Source organism: Zosterops lateralis (genome assembly GCF_965231275.1).
Source record: "Zosterops lateralis genome assembly, chromosome: 7".
Classification (NCBI taxonomy): domain Eukaryota; kingdom Metazoa; phylum Chordata; class Aves; order Passeriformes; family Zosteropidae; genus Zosterops; species Zosterops lateralis.
The window spans coordinates 27,032,316-27,050,083 of NC_139767.1; the positions used below are offsets into that span (position 1 = coordinate 27,032,316).

The window sequence follows — 17,768 nt, forward strand, 5'->3', positions numbered from 1 at the left end:
AAAGTACTTTTTTCCCCCATCTCTTTAGGGAAAAAAAAAGGTATATTCTCTTATAAAAATGTATATTACTCCTACAAAAACAGCTAATCACATCAAACCTACAGTATCTTTCAAGCTTCTTACTGCTACATAAAATGTGATCTTTTAGGACACAAATTAGAGAAAGCTAATTGGAAAATTTCTACATCATCTCACACTGACAGTAACATCCACACAAACATCAAATCCTGTAAAATCACAGGCAAAAAATTCTTTGTCATAATTAAAGGAATCTCAAATAAATACAGATAATGGGATGAAGTAAAAAAATTATGTGGAATGTAAGAAAAAAATCTTCCCAATATTTTCATACTTCTTACTACATTCTGAGGAACTTCTGAGCACTCCCTTTTTTCACAGATATTGAAGATTTATGGGGGAACAAAATGCAGTCTAGGGGCTTCCAGTAGGAGTTGTGCACAGGCTACAATCCAGCAAGTTCACAATCCAGTTTGAATTTCATCCAGATGTTAGCAACAGAAGAAAGGATTACAAAAAGAATAGAAAACAGCCTCTTGGTTAAAAGACAACTGAGATTCTAGCTTCCTAGGGACAACAGAAGTCAGATGCTCTACTTACGCAGAGGTGCCCTGTCATCTGAAGCAAGATTCATAGTGAGCTTTGGGATGGTGTGGTTTGGAGACAGGGTTGTTTATCCTGGGCTGCCAAGTGAAGACAGAGCTGCCAAACATATGGGGAAATTGCTTCTAGCACAATTAATGGCTTCAGCTGAGACACCAAAACCTACTCAGAGCTGTCTTCAAAGTCAGGCAGGAGACAAATTCCTTCTCCAAAGATGAAGTGCACCACAAGAACCAAAAACACCAAATGCTTCTTTCAGAAACGGGAAAGACAAATTGGCTTTGTTAGCCATTTCATTTTTTAAGCCATCCAAACCCAAGAACAAGGTGGGAAGGGGTCAAGGAGCAGTATGGCAGCCCGTAACAATTAGGGAAAAAGGATGTGAGGGTGGGTGGGCAGGCACCAGGGAGCACCTGGCACTCACAGTCTCAGTGACACAAAGCCACTGTTGTGTCTCTGATCTCAGGCAAGAGTGGAGTGTTTGTCCTGTCCACACAGGAGAAGCCACCAGCAGCAGAGCTCCTACACATGCCCAGGGCCTGGTCAGTGATAGCAGTGACTATTAGGAAAAGAGGTAATTCCTAGCACAGGACAAAGCAAAAAATATCCCCATCAATAGAGCTATAATTAAACCAGAAGCACACCCAGCCAGAGCTGGTCACTCAGCCGTCTCTACACTTCATTTAGGCAAATAAAGAACTGTTCCAGGGAAAGTACAAACATCAAGCAGTTGTGACCCCATAAAAACTCAATTACGTAGGAGTTAACGTCAGTATAAAACAGCTTTTTTCATTTACTGTAAATTTCACTGTTTAAAACTGGGTTCTCTGGCTGTAGAAGATTAGACAACTGAATTTGAACTTTAGACTTTTTAAGGGAGGCAAAGGTTCTCTTTTGCCTCCTGCTGTAAGCAATTTCATCTCCTACCCAAACAATTGGGAATCTACTCCAAAGCATCCTCTTCAGCTGTTCCTTGCCCAGTGCTGCCAGCACCTTTCTTTGGAGAAGCAACCAGAGCACACCTACAGTTGAGCTGAGGCAGGACAACACCCAACAATTTTAAATGCAGCACCATTTAAAATGTACCAGTTTATGCACTGGGTATATGTTTTTGAACCTCGGTATATGCCTTGGCACCCCGGGATTGAAATTTGGGGCTTTTGTTTAGGTGTGCCTCAGACTTAATCTAAGTCCACCATTAGGTTTATGAGGCATCATTTGCTAATGCACCTCTACAGCAACGCTCCCAATCTCACAAGTTCTCTCAAATGTTAGTAGTTTTCCCTCGTGGCCTGGGTTTTTGGCTTGTTTGTTTCCTGAACCATCTAGGACTGGCACTAAGGCTGACTCCTGGAAGACACCATAAAGCAGAGGTGTCCAGCCTTCCAAACCCTAACCAGCTGTACACTAAAATCTTTGCACTGCCAAGAACCACAAGTCACACACTGCAGACCGGGAGAGCTGAACAGAGCCCAAGAAAACTTTACAGGCAGATGGTGGCAAGTTACTCAGAAGTACCACTGGGACACTGGGCTGGAATTCTCACACAGCCTGCTCTCAGTGACCCTTTGCCACCAAACTTAGCCTCCTCCTATTTGAAGTAATTAACATCTGAGGTTCTGAGCCAGCCCAACACTGGTCATGAAAGAAAATGACTTGAACAGCTCACAATCCACATGTGGTTCTGGCATTACAAGCTGATTCCCTTGGGCAATGACTTTCAGGTTTTTGTGATTTTTGACATTCTGTTTTCTAAAAGAATTATTTTATTTCCTCACATTTATGAGCATTCAGATCTACTGTACGCAGTGCTTGTTTCCTCCACATTCCTCATGCTGCAATTTCTGGAACCACCTTTCATTGCTTCCATTTCTGTCCCTGTTTGAAACTGGTTTCAACCAGCCATGGTCAAACCACACCCCATATGACTGCAGACCATGGAATATGCACTGCATCAAGCCATCTTGCTGAAGCAGTGGTTTGTAATATGGTTGCTGGTTGATTGTTTGTCTGAAAATCCCTATCCACAAGAGACACTGAAACAGTGCTAAAAGGCAGGCTAGTTCCAGAAACGTTAGGATGTTTGTGCTGCAGACTTCTGGACAGTGTAGTTCTGTTGACAGATGTGAGCCCTGACCAAAGGAGCAATGCCAGCAGCAACTTCCAGTGCAAGGACAGCACCTTTACCAGTCTCATAGACTGAAGGTGGAGTGGTATTGAGACACCAAACTAATAAGCCTGTACTTTGTCCCATCAGATGAGTAATCCTCCTGAGAGCCAGTAAAGACCTCTTAATGAAGGAAGTGCCCTAAGGATCAGCAAACTAATACTGTGTTCAATTTGGCTCCAGTTTCCCAAGGAATGTGGGAAGGCAGGGGGGGAAAGAGATCGGGAAAGACAAGTGTAATGAGTCAGTCTTTGGAAACCAAGCTACAGATTTGACTCTAGTTACCTCATTTACAGGCTGGTTCTAGAGTTGTGGCCAGAGAGCACTCATAGTTTCAAACTGGAGCAGAAAAACTTGGGACTCTGCCACTGCTGAATGTCCCCAAGTCAACTTAACAGCTAAGCTCACTCCTTATTCTCCCTTGCAAATACTTCCTCTGCCCCTTGGTGAAAACTCTGGTCTCTGGTTTCCAGCTCCAGAGTCCTCTCAGCCTCCATCCTTGGAGAGAGAGTCCAGGCCAAATACCTCTCTGTCCTCAGCACTACGGACCATCCCTCTGGGTCTATCCTGCAAGAAGCAAGGCTCAAGATAAGCCATTATGCTCCACAAGCCTGGAGCCCTCTCCCACCTGTACACAGACACAGCCACTGGACATTCCTCCTTCCTAGCCCACATGAAGTCTTTTCAGATCTCACATGAAACTCCTCAATGATTCCTCTTCTATCTCTGCTATGCAACTTGGCCTTCAGTTTGCTACCCAGTTCTTCTGGCTTTCCATAGCCCATAGGTCAGGTCTGACAGAGCTTTCTTCCATGCAGTTCTGCATATGGACATTCCTGAGCTGGTCCACTCACCACCACTGAACCAGTCACCATGGGGAGAATGTGTTTCAGAGCAGGATGCAGAGCTGCTTCAGAGTGACAAAAGGTCAGTAACTGAGTGGTGAAGAGCTGAAGCTGAGAAGGAACATTTGAACAGCAAGCAGCAAGAATCATCCAGCAAGTAGAAAACCCCAAACCCTTTACTCACAATTTGGGAAAGTAACCACACTGGATGTGAATTGCTTTGTTGGTGCTGGGACAGCCACTGTGTCTTTGTATCCACCTTACTTAGTCAGCCAGCCATGACTGACACATAGGCAGGGCAGAGGGACATTTATTAATGAAGTTACCATTTGCTAAAGTAATCCATCACAACACTCAGGAAGGGAAGTTTTATGTAACAGTGCTTGGCCAATCCATGACAAACACAGAGAGAGGTTAAGGTGCAAGAGGTGTCCCTTTGCTTACAGCCAGCACAAGCTGTTAAGGTGTAGGGAATGGTATTAAATTGCTTCAAAAGATGGCTGTGGCATTGTAGTTGCATCACAGTGCTTTGGAGTCAGCCAGTTCTTCTCCCATGCCACAAGCATTGGTTCCAGAAACCTCAGCTGCCTTGAGGTCCCCTTCACACACCCCCTCAAGCTCACAGAACAGAACTAAGGGAACTAATTTTCTGACAGAGCCTTTAAATCCTCATCCCTTTTTAACTTATGGCAATGTTCTCACCAATAACCCACTAACAGAAACTAGACACACCAACTTCCCAACTCAGCCCCTCTGCACAGCTCCTGCCAGCCTCATCCCTGCTTTGTTCCTCCAGGCCTGCCCAGCTTCATGCTCTTCAGGGTGTATTCTGCAAAGACAGATCCCACCTTGAGGGATGAAAGACAGATGATATCCAAGAAATGCCAACGAAGCAGGAAGCAGTGTCAAGATGTAGCAACAGACAACTCCTTGCAGCAGTAAGAAGGACAAACCCTAACACAACAAGGTCTATCTAAAAGGCAGTAACAGTCTTACTTTGCAAAGGAAAACATGGACTGCTCCAGCCACAGTCTTTTAAAAACTCATGGTATTGCATTAAGAGTTGTCTAACTTTTTCCCTGCCAAGGTAAAAAAAAGTAGGCACTGCTTCATGTATGCTAAAATATTTGGCTGTCAACAGATTTTCATTAAAAAAATTCTTTTATTCCAATACAGGAAAGAATTGTGTTTCACAGGAAGACTCATCTTGATCTCACAATTGATAAACCCCATTATAACCTCCTGGGATCCACTGTGTTTAGACGAATAAACTGAGATGACACAGTCACATATCCCAAGCATCTTTTGATCCTGAGAGACAGAACAGTACCAGCTTACATGACAGGAAATACCTGGCTCCTTGGATAGAGCCTGCAGTACTTCACTGATCTTTCTGTGGGGATTCTACAGGTCTACCAGCTACCAACACAGGTCCAGCAGCAAGCTGCACCTGAGGTCTGAGTCCAAGGGAGGTCCAGGCTCTGATTTCTACCAACATTAAGAGAAACCTATTTAAGTGAGCATCCTACTCTGTGCACAAAGCCTTAATAGCTGGAGCAGTGTCCTGAGGAAGGAGAGAATCGCAGTAAGAAAGCAGACAGCCTTCTTGTTAGGTCCTTTTTTACAGCCTGGCAGAAATTGAGCATAAATATGTTTTAGCATAATCTGCGCATGGAGAGGTTTGATCCTCTCAAGACCCACGCACAGGAGGTGCTGCAAAGTGACAGCCAAACACCAACCACAGATGTGTCTGCACAAATGCTGCCAAAGGGGGGAAAAGAAAAGATCACAGAGAAACAAAGTGTTTGTTTATCCAGGAGTATGAACTAGTCAGTGAGGTTAGCTACAGAGGACCTTGCTGCACTGAACCCTGGCAACTTATCAAGTTAGGCACTGAGCAGAGCCACACCAGCCAGCCTGTGGGAGAGATGTCACTCTGCCCAAACCTCAGAGCAGCCCTTGGATACCTGCTAAACCATTCCCCAGCTATGCCCTCCAGCAGTGCCGGGGTACTTGCAGTGGTGAGAGCCCTCCCTAGCCCAAGCTGGCCCATCTGCTTCATCAATCTGGCCTTGTGAGATGAAGGCAGGAGGCTGCAGCTTAAGCTGAGACCAAGCCAGGACTTTGCCACAGGGAACTGTGCATCCTACAACACTGCCTTAAGTCACAGTTAAATCAGTGGTACTTCATTATTTTAAAAGAGTTGATAATCTGTTATCTAAATGCAGAAAATATTCCTCCTTTCCTTCACCCCCCTCCCCAGTTCTATCCTTCTTTTCCCATCCCGCTGCCCTCCCGGAAAGGCAAAGTATGGGATTAAATCTCCTGAACTGCTCCCAGGAAACACCCTCTCCTTCAGGTACTGCAGACCCTACCTTGGTTGAGGTAGGTCAGAGTTTCTTCGTGCAGTTTCACGGCGGGGGAGGTGGCTGTGCAGAGGACGTACTGAAAGGGTGGCAGTTTGGCATCGTTCTCAGGAGACAGCTGCGGCTCTTCCTGCTTGAAGATCGGCAGCGCAAGGACATCTCTGCAATGTGCAAGTTATACACTGTCAGTTGCAAAGAGTTTATGGACTATCCCAACCTCAATCTGCATTTGGTTCCCATGATCTGAGAGAATGGGGGGGGGGGGTCTCTGGACAAACACCAGGTTAAAATTCCTAAAGGAGGAAGAATTTTGCCTGTTTAATGTAACCAGGCAACTTCTGCGTCTAGGATATTAGCACCGCACAGAAAAGAACATAGCACTGGCAAAACAGAGTATGTCTGAGAATTAATATAAGTTTTTAAGAAATAAATCAGATTTACTTCTCAGTTAAGCATTTTCTTGATGAGGAAAAAAATCAATAATAGATCCTTCATTCTTGTGGAATTATTTGATTAAGAGTTCTCAAGTTCTCAGATGAAAGTCTTGCAGAAAAAGAAAAAAAAAGGGCAAAAAAGGGCATTTTGACAGCTGAATGTCAGATTGGTAAAATGTCTTCAAGTCATGGGTGAGAAGTTGACGCAGCTCTGGTGTACAAAGGAGATATTCAGGTAAATGATGGCATGAACAGCTGGATTAATTGATTCATAATATCCCCCTGCATTCTAATAAACCTTGTCCCAAGGAATCACACAGCTCTTAAGTCAGCACTGGGCTACCTTTGTAAATGCGCACACAGGTGTGTGGGAGCAGCTTCACTAGGACCTGCACACAGCCCCATTTCCCACTTTACAAAACGCTGATGGTGACCTGCCTGCTGATTTAGTGCCAGGCTGATCCCAGCCCACACTAATCCCCAAGCAGAACTGGTATGAGCAAGGCCGAGAGCTCAACAAATGATCAGTTGATTAGTACAAAATGAGATGTCAGGAATAAGCATCCTTATCTCAGCCTGTCTGACACTGAAGAACCACATTAGCCTTTCCTATGCCACTAACATTGTGTCCACCTACTTAAAACATTAATACGCTTCCAAATTAGGAGGATTATACTGAACACGGTGACAATTTAGAATGAGTGATTCTTTTTCTCCTCTACTTCTTCCAGATGTGTGAAGACTCGAGAGCCTCTTTACACAGGCTACAGTTCTGCTCCTTCAGACAACCCCATACACAAAATGCTCTAAGAAAAACCAACCAGCATGTACAGGCATGCACCTGAAAGGGCATTAAGTATTTTTTCCTTGCCTGTTCAGTTAATGATCCACACACAGCACTCACAACCTTGAAGGCTACCCAGGTCACCAGTGAAACAGTGCAGCAGTTTAGAGTAAACTGCTCAAGTGCCTGGTTCAAACACAGGTACTCCTGTTTACAGGAAAACAATGACAGAAAGCAAATTGTACCATTTCAGATGCAGACAGGAGAAAAGAAACACCCATCTCTGTTTCCATTCTCTCTTCCAACCCCACACCCTCAATATTATCAGCCACTCGAAGGCATCCAGCCCCATTTGCTTCCTGGCATTACTGACATAATCACAGCTCTTGCCTAACTGCTGCCACAGCGAGGGTTTTTTTTTTCCTTAGTGATGATTTACTACAGTAATGAAGTGACAGAAATGCCTGCAGTAGATTTCTGAAATAGACAGCATTGCTCCACACACATGCAGGATCTGATACTGCTCTGGAGTCATCTCACTCAGCCCAGATGCCAACATTTGCTCCCAACCCGCTCATCTGCACAATGTTCCCTGAATGCCTGTGGCTTTATAGGCGAGAACAGGTCAAAAATTCCAGCGCCCAAAAACTCCTGCACTTCGGCAAAAAAAGTGCCTAAAAAATCTGGCCTGGGTTTAACAGCTAGGGGTGAGGAATTTGTACATATACTCACCTGAAAGAGTTGAGAAATTTAGGCAAGGGAAAGTCAAAATTTAAATGCCATATTTGACATCAGGTTCTTTGCACCCCTACACCTGCCAGCACAGCTGTCTGATTGCTGAATTCTGCGAGCATGGAAGAATCCATGACTTGGTTTCTGAAAAGCTTCACCATATTAAAGCTCCAACGAAGCCACACAAGTTAATTACAATTTTATTTCTAGAGCATTTGAACTAATGACCGGTGGTACAATTGCTTTGGGTCAAGACCTTCTTAAACATTCGACCTTTTTATAAGTGTTTGGAACTTAGAGTGAGGTCAAAAGAATTTTTAAGTTATAAGTACATAACCCATCACAACACTTATTCAACTCTTAACTCAAGAGTTACAAATCAAATTTAGGGAAAAGCAGGCTTTTACAAAAGTTCCTAAAAAAAAAAAAAAAAAAAAAAAAAAAAAAAAAAAAAAAGCTTTAAAATCTTCCAATTTTCACCCTTATGCTAAAGGTTTACAGTTCTGGTCTTAAAAGCAATTAGTTTGCAGAACTGGGAGGAGAGAAAGTTATTTGAGAGTTCACTTAGCTGACAAAACAGTAAAACACGTTTTGGGTTTTCACAAAAAATGAATGAAAATTTTCAAGAATTTTTCTGTAGTATCATCTTGCTCTAGGTGCAAATACCACTGAGGTACAGCAGAATTTACACGGATTTCTCAAATACACAGAAAGCTCTTGATCTCTGCAAAATATAACTTACACAAACTTTTCTTACAGCAACTTCAAATATTGTACTATTTCAGTTTCTTGTGCAGTCACTACAAGGGGGTATGGAAAGCCTTCAGAACGGCATTGCTCAGCAGAAAAATGCCCCAGTTAGAAATGCATGTCTTGACACATCCTCTGGAAAGTGAATTGGCCAGAATCAGCCATCTCTACATAAAAAGCCAAGGGTTTTGTTCAACCAACCTTCCCTGAAACACCTGAGGGCATTATTGCCATAAAAGTGGTTGTAACTCTTAATCCCAGAACAAACCCACCACGTTCACAGAGGTAGACACTAAAGCCGAAGTTTGTTCCTAAAACACCAACAGGTCACCTCCACACCAGCAGCCTTCCTGACAAAACAGGTATCCTTTATCCCTCAAGGTAGCATGAAGCCAGCAAAAACAAGCTAATGTGTTTTCTAGCCCATTAAACGGAATTTAAATTATGGAGTGAAGCCTGACCCAGACCTGATGATCTTGTAGCACTCCTACAAGATGCTACAAATCCGTGGAGTTAACGAAGCAGCCTGACCACCGTAAACACTCTCTAACAGAGAATATGTACAAGCACCAAAGCTGATGCTCCTCTGCTAGTATCATTTTCACTGCCCTAAACTAATCAGATTTGCAAGTGCAAAGCAAGAGAGAACAAGATTTTTGCCACATGCATGTTGTGAAACTGAGTTATTGACATAGAGGGAGGAGAGGAAGAATCTTGTACAAAGAAACTGAGAAGCTGCCAGAAGGCAAGAATCTCCCAATATTGTATAATTTGATAATGGCAGATTATTATTTAGTCCAAAATAAAATTCCTTTGCAAGTACACTGATAGGCAGCAGGAATAGTCAAGATAGCGTGTCTCCTTGAAAGGGAAGCATTATCTGCGTTCGAAGTGCTTCCCCAGACAAACTCAATGTTCTCTCAAGAGTGGTTATTTGGGGGTATATTTGAAAGTCAGGGTTCTTGGGCCACAGCCAGGTTCTCCACTGCCACAATTCAGCAAAATCCCACTCCGGCAATCGACACCAGCTGACGGCCGAGCTTTACATCTTCAGAAAGCAAATAATTCACCAACACCCAGCAAAAAGGGAACTCCCAAAGTTGCCTGCTTTGACATCGTTTGGAAGCAGGAAACACGGTTTTGTGCTACACATGTCACAGACTATTGTTTAGCAGCCCTTGTACTTAAATTAGGCACATTTAATTAAACGCAACTGTGCGGAGGCAGGAAAAAGCTGGTTTAGACAAGTTCAGAAAGTGAAATTCTGCGCTTTTCACACATCGTCCCAAAAAGCAGAGAAAGAAAATCCCATCCCCAGAAAACTGGGTGCCTTCTCCATTTGCCAAGAGGCGTTTTCCGCAGGCTTCTGACAGCGCTCCACCGCTGCCGCACCTCCTGCTCCCTTGGAGCTGAGCTACCCCAGCCCGGACACGAGGGGACCCGGCACAAGCAATAAAGCAATGCTGCAAAGAGCTGCCTAACCAGCCGCTAAAAAAAATATATATATAAATAAATAAAGAAGGAAAAAGAGAGGAAAAAAGGAAAAAGGTCTCTCAGACAGAGGGAGCGGCGCTAACCCCGGAATGCCGCCGGGGAACCAACGGGCGGCCGCGGGACGGGGACACCCCACCGAACATCCACCCCGAGCCAGGGCTGCCGCCGCCCGGGACTCACCGCAGGTAGCTGCCGGTCGAGTGCTGGTTGTAATGCTCCGGCTGCGTGTGCCAAAACAGCATCTTGGGGGCGGCCGGCGGAGGTCCCTGCGCTGCGGAGCGGCGGCCGCGCTGCCCACCCCACGGGTGCCCGGCACGGCTGCCGCCAACTGGAGCCGCGGCCCCGCCGGCTCCCGGCGCTTTTATGGCTCAGCCCCGGCGGGCTCGGGTTGGCCGGGCCGGGGCGCCGCAGCCGGGCCAGCCCTCCCCCGGCCCGCCCCAGCGCCAGCCCCGGCCCCCGGCGGGCACGGGCCGCGCAGCCCCGGGGCGGAGCGCCGGCCCCCGGGACGGGCCTGGAGCGGGGCGGGGGTGGAGGGCGGTGGGTGTGAGAGGCGGTGGGTGTGAGGGGCAGTGGGTGTGAGGGGCAGTGGGTGTGAGGGGCAGTGGGGTGTGAGGGGTAATGGGGTAATGGAGTATGAGGGGCTTTGGCGTGTGAGGGGATGTAGGGTGTGAGGGGACATGGGATATGAGGGGGCCGTGGGTGTGAGGGGCTGTGGGGTGTGAGGGGCAGTGGGTGTGAGGGGTAATGGGGTGTGAGGGGCAGTGGGTGTGAGGAGACATGGGATATGAGGGGCAGTGGGGTATGAGGGCAGTGGGTGTGAGGGGCAGTGGAGGGTGAGGGGCCATGGGGTGTGATGGGTAATGGGGTGTGAGGGGCAGTGGGTGTGGGGGGCAATGAGTGTGACAGGCAGTGGGTGTGAGGGGACATGGTGTGTGAGGGGCAGTGGGGTGTGAGGGGCAGTGGGTGCTGAGGGCTTGGCAGTCCCAGCACGATCCCGGCTGTCCTGGTGCTGCCGCCTGGGCCCTGAGCTGTGCTTTAAACCAAGCCGCTCCATCCGATACCAGTGTGAATGAAAGCCCTGCTCAGGTTCCTCTGAGGTCCCTGTTTTCTTTAAATGAACGACAGCTGATGGCTTTAGCTCAGTGCTGTCTCTTACACTGTGGCCCTGTGCCTCATGTTAAGGCGACCTTTGTGTGAGGGGGTATTTTCCAAATGAGAGAGCAAGAGGCAAAGTTTGCCAGAGGAGGTGGATGGAGTACAGTGTCAGGGACTAAACTCACCCCTAGCCCATCTGAAACCCCCCTGTCTTTCCTATCTCAACTCCCCCACACAGCACGGAGAAATCTGTTTCTTTTCCATTTCAAATTGCAGATCCTGATCCTCACCCACAAAGCTGCCCATAGCTGTCATTTTCCTAACCTCCTGCTCTCAGGGCACCTTCATGTCCCACCAGTTCTTCTCTGATAGTTTGGAGAGTGGGGAACAAAAGGATAGAGGGGCTCTCCATTTGTTCATTTCGTATTGTCTATCCACCAGCAAAAGTGGGAACAGACCCTTAACTGCTCTGAGTCATTAAACACCTTTCAGTCATTTTTTCAAGAGAGGGCTTCCTATCCCTGAGGTTCCTGGTCAAATTTCAGCTGAGAAAATGGCACTTTACTCAGGGTACTTGACAGCATTCACTGTCAGGTTTCACCGTCAGATTAGTTTTTTCAGACAGATAAATTTTCTCATGTCTTATAGAATCCTGCTCTTGTCAGAGCACTTACAGATCATAGGTCAAGCCCAATAGAGTCAAAAGCAACATAACTGTAGGCATTGGTTTTTTGTATCTTGAGGTAAAGAACAAGGCTGCCTGAAAGGTAACTAAGCAGCTTTACAGAGATGTTCAGTGTAAAAGTTTTTAGGATGCACTGTTTGTATCTGCTTGTCTCTGTTAATTTCCGAGTAAGAAATAGCACAAATCAATGCGCCTTTAAGGTATCCTCAGTTACTACACAGTTAGACAAGCACTGGTTCAAGCAAAGCAAAATGGCTGGAGTTATCTTTTTTATACTCATGAAAATATTTAGCTCTGCTCACACAACATCTGAGACCTTGATTAAGCAAAGGCTATATATAGCTCTTGGACAGAGAAACAAGGCAAAGTTTGCTGAGCTGTCCAAGGCCTTCTCTAAATAGTAAATACCATTCCACAGTTTAAATAATTCACTGCACCTACTGGGGAAATATGAAGTCAAATGTAAAAGTAAATTGCCACACTGTATGAAACAAAAGATCCCATCAAGTCTGGTGTGATATATTTTCTTTACTATCCTTTTAGAAAGTACACATGTTCGAGTGAAAATTACTTTAAAATAATCCCACTCGATTCCTCTCTAGCCTGTTGATGAATGTAAAAAATAAGGTGAAATCTACTAATTAATTTTACAGAGACTCTGGCAGCAGCTCTATCCTCTATATATTCCCGTCCTTCCCATTCCTTTCTAAGCCAAATCTGATGAAGAAAAAGGCTTCTTTGTTCCTTGTCTACCTCTACTGAAAGAAATCTCAGGAATTTTCTGGGTCTAGCTGCTGCTCTTCCTCCAGTGCAGAAGTTTGTACCACATCATCAAATATCTTCTGGCCTTCAGAACCCACCACATCAAATAGGCCAAATTGTCCTCTGCTCCCCTCTGGGGCTCCCAGCATCTCCTCTTCCTCTTATTTTAACACAATCCCTCAGTGAAGAAGTCACCACCACAGCTTTCTTACCTAAATCTCCCTTTACTCTCCTACTTCCTCCCAGATCAAAGTAATTTGTTTGCTGTGTTGATTGCTTTTCATCTCTCATTTTAGATGCTTGTTCAATTTGCCATGGTAAAAAACTTTGATCATATGATTAAAAGGGATTGATTGAATATTATGTTTGATGGATTTTTCTACTTAAGGTAATGCTATGAAGGGACCTCAGGATACTTTTTGTGTTGGAAAAGGGTATAAAATGTATTTAAAAAACAAGTGTCTTTTCCTGTGGGTGTTTGTACCTGGAAACCCAAGTAGTGTGCCAGTGAGTTCAGTCCAAAAGTTCATTCTGCTGCTTCACTGTTTGTTGCAATCCCTTTAGCTAAGCACTGAGTGGGAAACATCTTTCATCTGCTTCACTGGAGAGTCGAGAGGTTTTGATCAGCTTTTCAGCACCTGGAACCAAACTAGTAGAATTTGCAGTGGAGTGATTGAGATAAAGTCACATGTTCAGTTCCCTTTCTGCTCTGGAGGAGCAGTGTTCTCATTAACCAAGGGGCTAAAGGGATGTGAGAATTATAACCCTGTAGAGATGGCTACAGATCTGTTAAAGAAGTGAAATGCTTCACTTGCATGAAACTGAAAAGAAACAGAACATCTCTATACCTTTATGACTTCCATCATAAACATCTAAGTTCCTTCTGGGAAGTCTAACAGGATATTCTATATCAGTTTTGCAATTTTGTGTTCACAAAGCCCCACATAAACTTAAAGGATCAAAGGTGAACATTATACCGTATCAAAGAGCTTCCAAAAGCTTCCATTAGTTCATTATGGCATTAGTCAAGATTATTCAGGGATTACTCCACCTCTCTCCTCATGCACAGACCATAGACTCTGGATGAACTGCAGGGATCTGAAATGAGCTGCAGAGACTTACTGAGATGGTCACCCAAGCACTGAATAGGCTCTTAGGAAAAATAGTCAGCATGTGCCTTTTGTGTCGCCTTTCTGTGTATTTTAGCTTGCAGGTTTCCAGCCTTTGACTTGGGGATCCTTGGGGCAGTTATATTGAAGGAGGCTCTGCAAGATAACCAAGAAATGTGACTGTGCTGCGAGTGGCTAAATTTGCTCAACTTTCTCTGGAAAACACTGAAAACTGGACACCAGAAACTAGAAAGGACTGGAAACCTGAGGTTTTAATCAACTGCACTATTATGAATGTAGAAAGGAACGGCTTTTACACAGCTCTTATTGCTCTAAATTAAAACAAACAAACAAACAAACAACAACAATCCCCCCCCCCCAAAAAAAAAAAAAAAAAACCTCAAAACCACCACATTGCTTTGCCTTTGACAGGGTTTGAGACTGCTTCCAGTGCCAAGTACAGGCTTTCACAGGTAGCCCACTGACCCTCAGGATCTCCTTATCTATTCCATGCTGGTCCACTTTTCAGATGGAAATCAGCCTAGATGGGTTCCCATTGCCCTCTACTGAACAGAAGCTCTGGGCAGTCGCTACCACCAGGAATGTGAATGTAGTCGTGGTGTTACAGCCTAGAAGGAGGACACTGAACCGGAAAAACTGAGAATTAACAAGGTCTTGAAAGTGTGCATTATACTGACAGAAACACGGAGCTTATTTTGGTTTTACAAGAGAAGATTAACAGGTGACTCAAACATAGTCTATAAATACTCACATGGAAAATCAACATTTCACAGAAAATGCTCCTGAACCTCACAACAAAGATACAAGAGCCACACAATAAACACTGCAAATTAATAAAGTGAGGCTAAGAACAGACTGCACTGACTGTAATCAACCATGAGTGTAACTTTCCCAAACTTTGTGGTCACAGCTACCTCCCTCCATCTCCATTTTCTAGATATAATTACAGACTAATTTTTTTCACCCCCCCCCCCCCAAAAAAAAAAAAAAAACCACCAAAACAAAACAAAAAAAAAAAAACCAAAAAAAAAAAAAACCACCCAAAACTTAGGTCCTGTGGCCAGTTTGACAGAGGAGAGCAAAGAAGCTCACCAGGACTCTTTCTATCTTTACAATCTCTGACGTCTCCTGCCAAAGGCTTCCAAATGCCATCTTACTAAAGTCACCTCCGTGCTCTACCTCGTGAGTGTGAAGCAATGTGTCCCCTTCCCTGACAGTCAAACTCCCCTGATGCTCATATGTCGTGATGTGCTGTCAACACAATCATCCTGACACGATGAGAACCACATTAACTGAACTTAATAGCAAAGCAAATATCAGGAAGAATACCGCACAGACTGGCTTATTTTCTTATTCAAGTAATTCATTAAACCCCTCACCATTTTCTTACTTATCAGAGGTCACCATCAAATTTCCAGCTGCCACTAAATTTCCAGGCACAACATAGCACTGATGTATCCACGAGGTCTTTTTGCCACAGAAATTAAGCCTCATTTGCGAGCTCTCCCCAATGTCATATTAATCATTTTGACTGTCCTGATTTTATCACCAGAATCAAAATTTTCTTTCTTCCTGGTGAACGTTTCTTTTAAAGTCATTTTGTTGTGGAAACAAAAAAAAATATTTACACAATGAGGAAGATGGATGATTGGATGACAAAATAAGTGCTTTTTAAACGCTCATTATACATCTATTGGCATTGGCTGTCTCATTGTGAGCTACAGGCTGCAATCGTCGGGACATACAGTAGCCGTGTTTACATTGCTGCAAGAGAGACCTCTGGAGCCAACAGCACGGGCAGGAAAGCAGCACATGGCTTGGGAAAAAAAGAAGAAAAAAAAGAAAAGGAAAAGAAAGAACAACAGCAGAAAAAAAATTCATGTACTTTTTGGCCAGCAGCAGACACTGACTCTGCAGACAGCTGTGCCCAGAACATGACTGGGGGTTAGTTATGGTTCCTCTGCCCGAGGTCACTGTCTGTGCTGTGCTCCTGTCCTGGCCAGAGCAGCATGAACACATCACACCCTCACACACACCAGGGTGGCAGAGCAGGGGGACTGTCACTGCCTGGTGCTTTGTGGGGAGCAGTGGCGGGAGGTGAAGAATCATCACTCAGAGCTGACAACAGCCCAGCTCTGCTCACAGCTCTGCTGCCCGAGGAAGCTTTGCTTCATAGCTGAAAAATAGTAGCTGGGCCAAAAATATCTGTGATGGCTGAGTGTATCCCACATCCGCCCACCAGCCTGGTCTGCCACCCTGTTCCAAACACTGGTGTCAGCACTTGCAGGGAGGGAAGAGCAGGGAAAGGAGAGGCCAGGAGCCAGGCTGCAGCAGGAGCTGACTGCTTCAGCCAGCTTTGCCAAGGGTGGGTGTGGGAAAGAGAAGAGGTGCCAGAAGATGTCTAGTCCATAGATCCCACAGACCAAGGCTGTGTCCTCCCTGCTCATGGAAAGGGAGTCCTTAAAGACTGAACAAGAGGAAGAAGACTCCCTCTAGAGATTTGCAGGCACCACCAAACTGGGCGGGGTGATTGTCATGCTGAGCACCACTGCTTTGATCAGTGAGACCTTGGGAAACTTGAGGCCACAAGAAACCTCCCTGAGTTTTGCAGAGCCATGCAAAGCACTGCACCAAGCTGGAATAACCCCATGCATCAGTTCAGGCTGGGAACCAACTGACTGCAGAGCAGCCCTGCTGAGGAGGACCCAAGTGTTATCTTGGAAGATTAGGCACAAAACAACAGTTTTCCCCTTGCCACAAATGAGACAAACCATTCCTCATAATGCATAAGATCAAGGAAAGCTATTGCCCCTTCTCGGTGCTGGTGGAACTGCACCTGTTTGATCCTCCTGTTCAAGGTGGAAAATTTGAGCAGGATCCAGCAGGTGAACTGCTGAAACAGTCAGGGCACAGAGCACTTCTCCTGTGAGGAGAGCTTGAAGGCATTAGGCTTGCTGGGTCTGAGGATGATGAGGTCAAGACAGGTCCTAATAGCAGCCCACTATGCAAAGGCATTAAAAAAACCTGATGAAGCCAAGCTCTTGTCATCAGCAGCAGTGATCAAGGCAATGTCCACAAGCTGTTACCTGGAGATTAGACTCCAAGCATTAACAAAACCTTCTTCACCAGAGGACTGGAACAGGCTACCAGACAGGCTGTGGCATCTCCATCCTTGGAGGTGTTCAAGGTGACAGCAGCAGAGCCATGGTTGATGCAGTGTATGCATCCAGTGTAGGCTTCAGCCCTGTTTTGAGGTGGAGTTTAGATTAGAGACATTCAGAGGTCACTTCCCACCAACATTTCAACAAGTCTGTGAAATCCTGCAAGAGGAACTATGGTCCTGATCCAGATTTTAGTACATCCCCCACAATCCCCTTCCTGTTCAAGGCAATGTCCAGGTCTTTACCACACATGTAATGCTGTAGCACATGTGGGATGTCCACAGCTTCCCACTTCCTGAAGAGACTCATGGTAAAAATGTCTGCTTGCTGTTCTACTGCATTTGCTGTCCTGCCCCAGTGAGCCTTCTATGCAAAAGCCAGCTGAAAAGTGGTTATTTTTAACTCTAGAGGAAAGGCTTTATTATAATCTGGAGCTGGCAAAGTAAGAGTGTCAAGTAGCCATATCCTCTCCAATGTAAACTCTTCAGACATGAAATAATTCCAGGATAATTATTAGACACAGTTGAGCATGTAGAAAGAAGTCAAATGCTCCACCTGAGGGCATTTATCTGTTGTAGGACAGCACAAAGCATGAAATACATTACAGTCTTTCATTTTCCCTGGAACACTTTAGAGACATTTTAAATTCCTGGAGAGGAAAACAATTCAAGATCCTTCATGTGCTCAAAACACCTTTCAATAGTCCCTCAGAGGATGCTTAGTACCTCAGCAGAATCACAGC

The 17,768-nt window shown here is 45.2% G+C and overlaps 1 protein-coding gene across 1 annotated transcript in view; it reads right to left on the reverse strand.

Annotated features, from left to right (window-relative positions):
- TFCP2L1 (transcription factor CP2 like 1) overlaps window positions 1–10,672 on the reverse strand; it is a 33,456-nt gene extending 22,784 nt beyond the window's left edge. Inside the window, exons 1-2 of the mRNA XM_083865655.1 lie at window positions 10,374–10,672; window positions 6,009–6,160 (exon numbers count right to left, since the gene is read on the reverse strand). Of these exons, the coding sequence (XP_083721781.1) occupies window positions 6,009–6,160; window positions 10,374–10,435 (214 nt within the window). The 5' untranslated portion in view covers window positions 10,436–10,672. The remainder of the gene's footprint in view (window positions 1–6,008; window positions 6,161–10,373) is intronic.
- Between the last annotated feature and the right edge of the window lie 7,096 nt (window positions 10,673–17,768).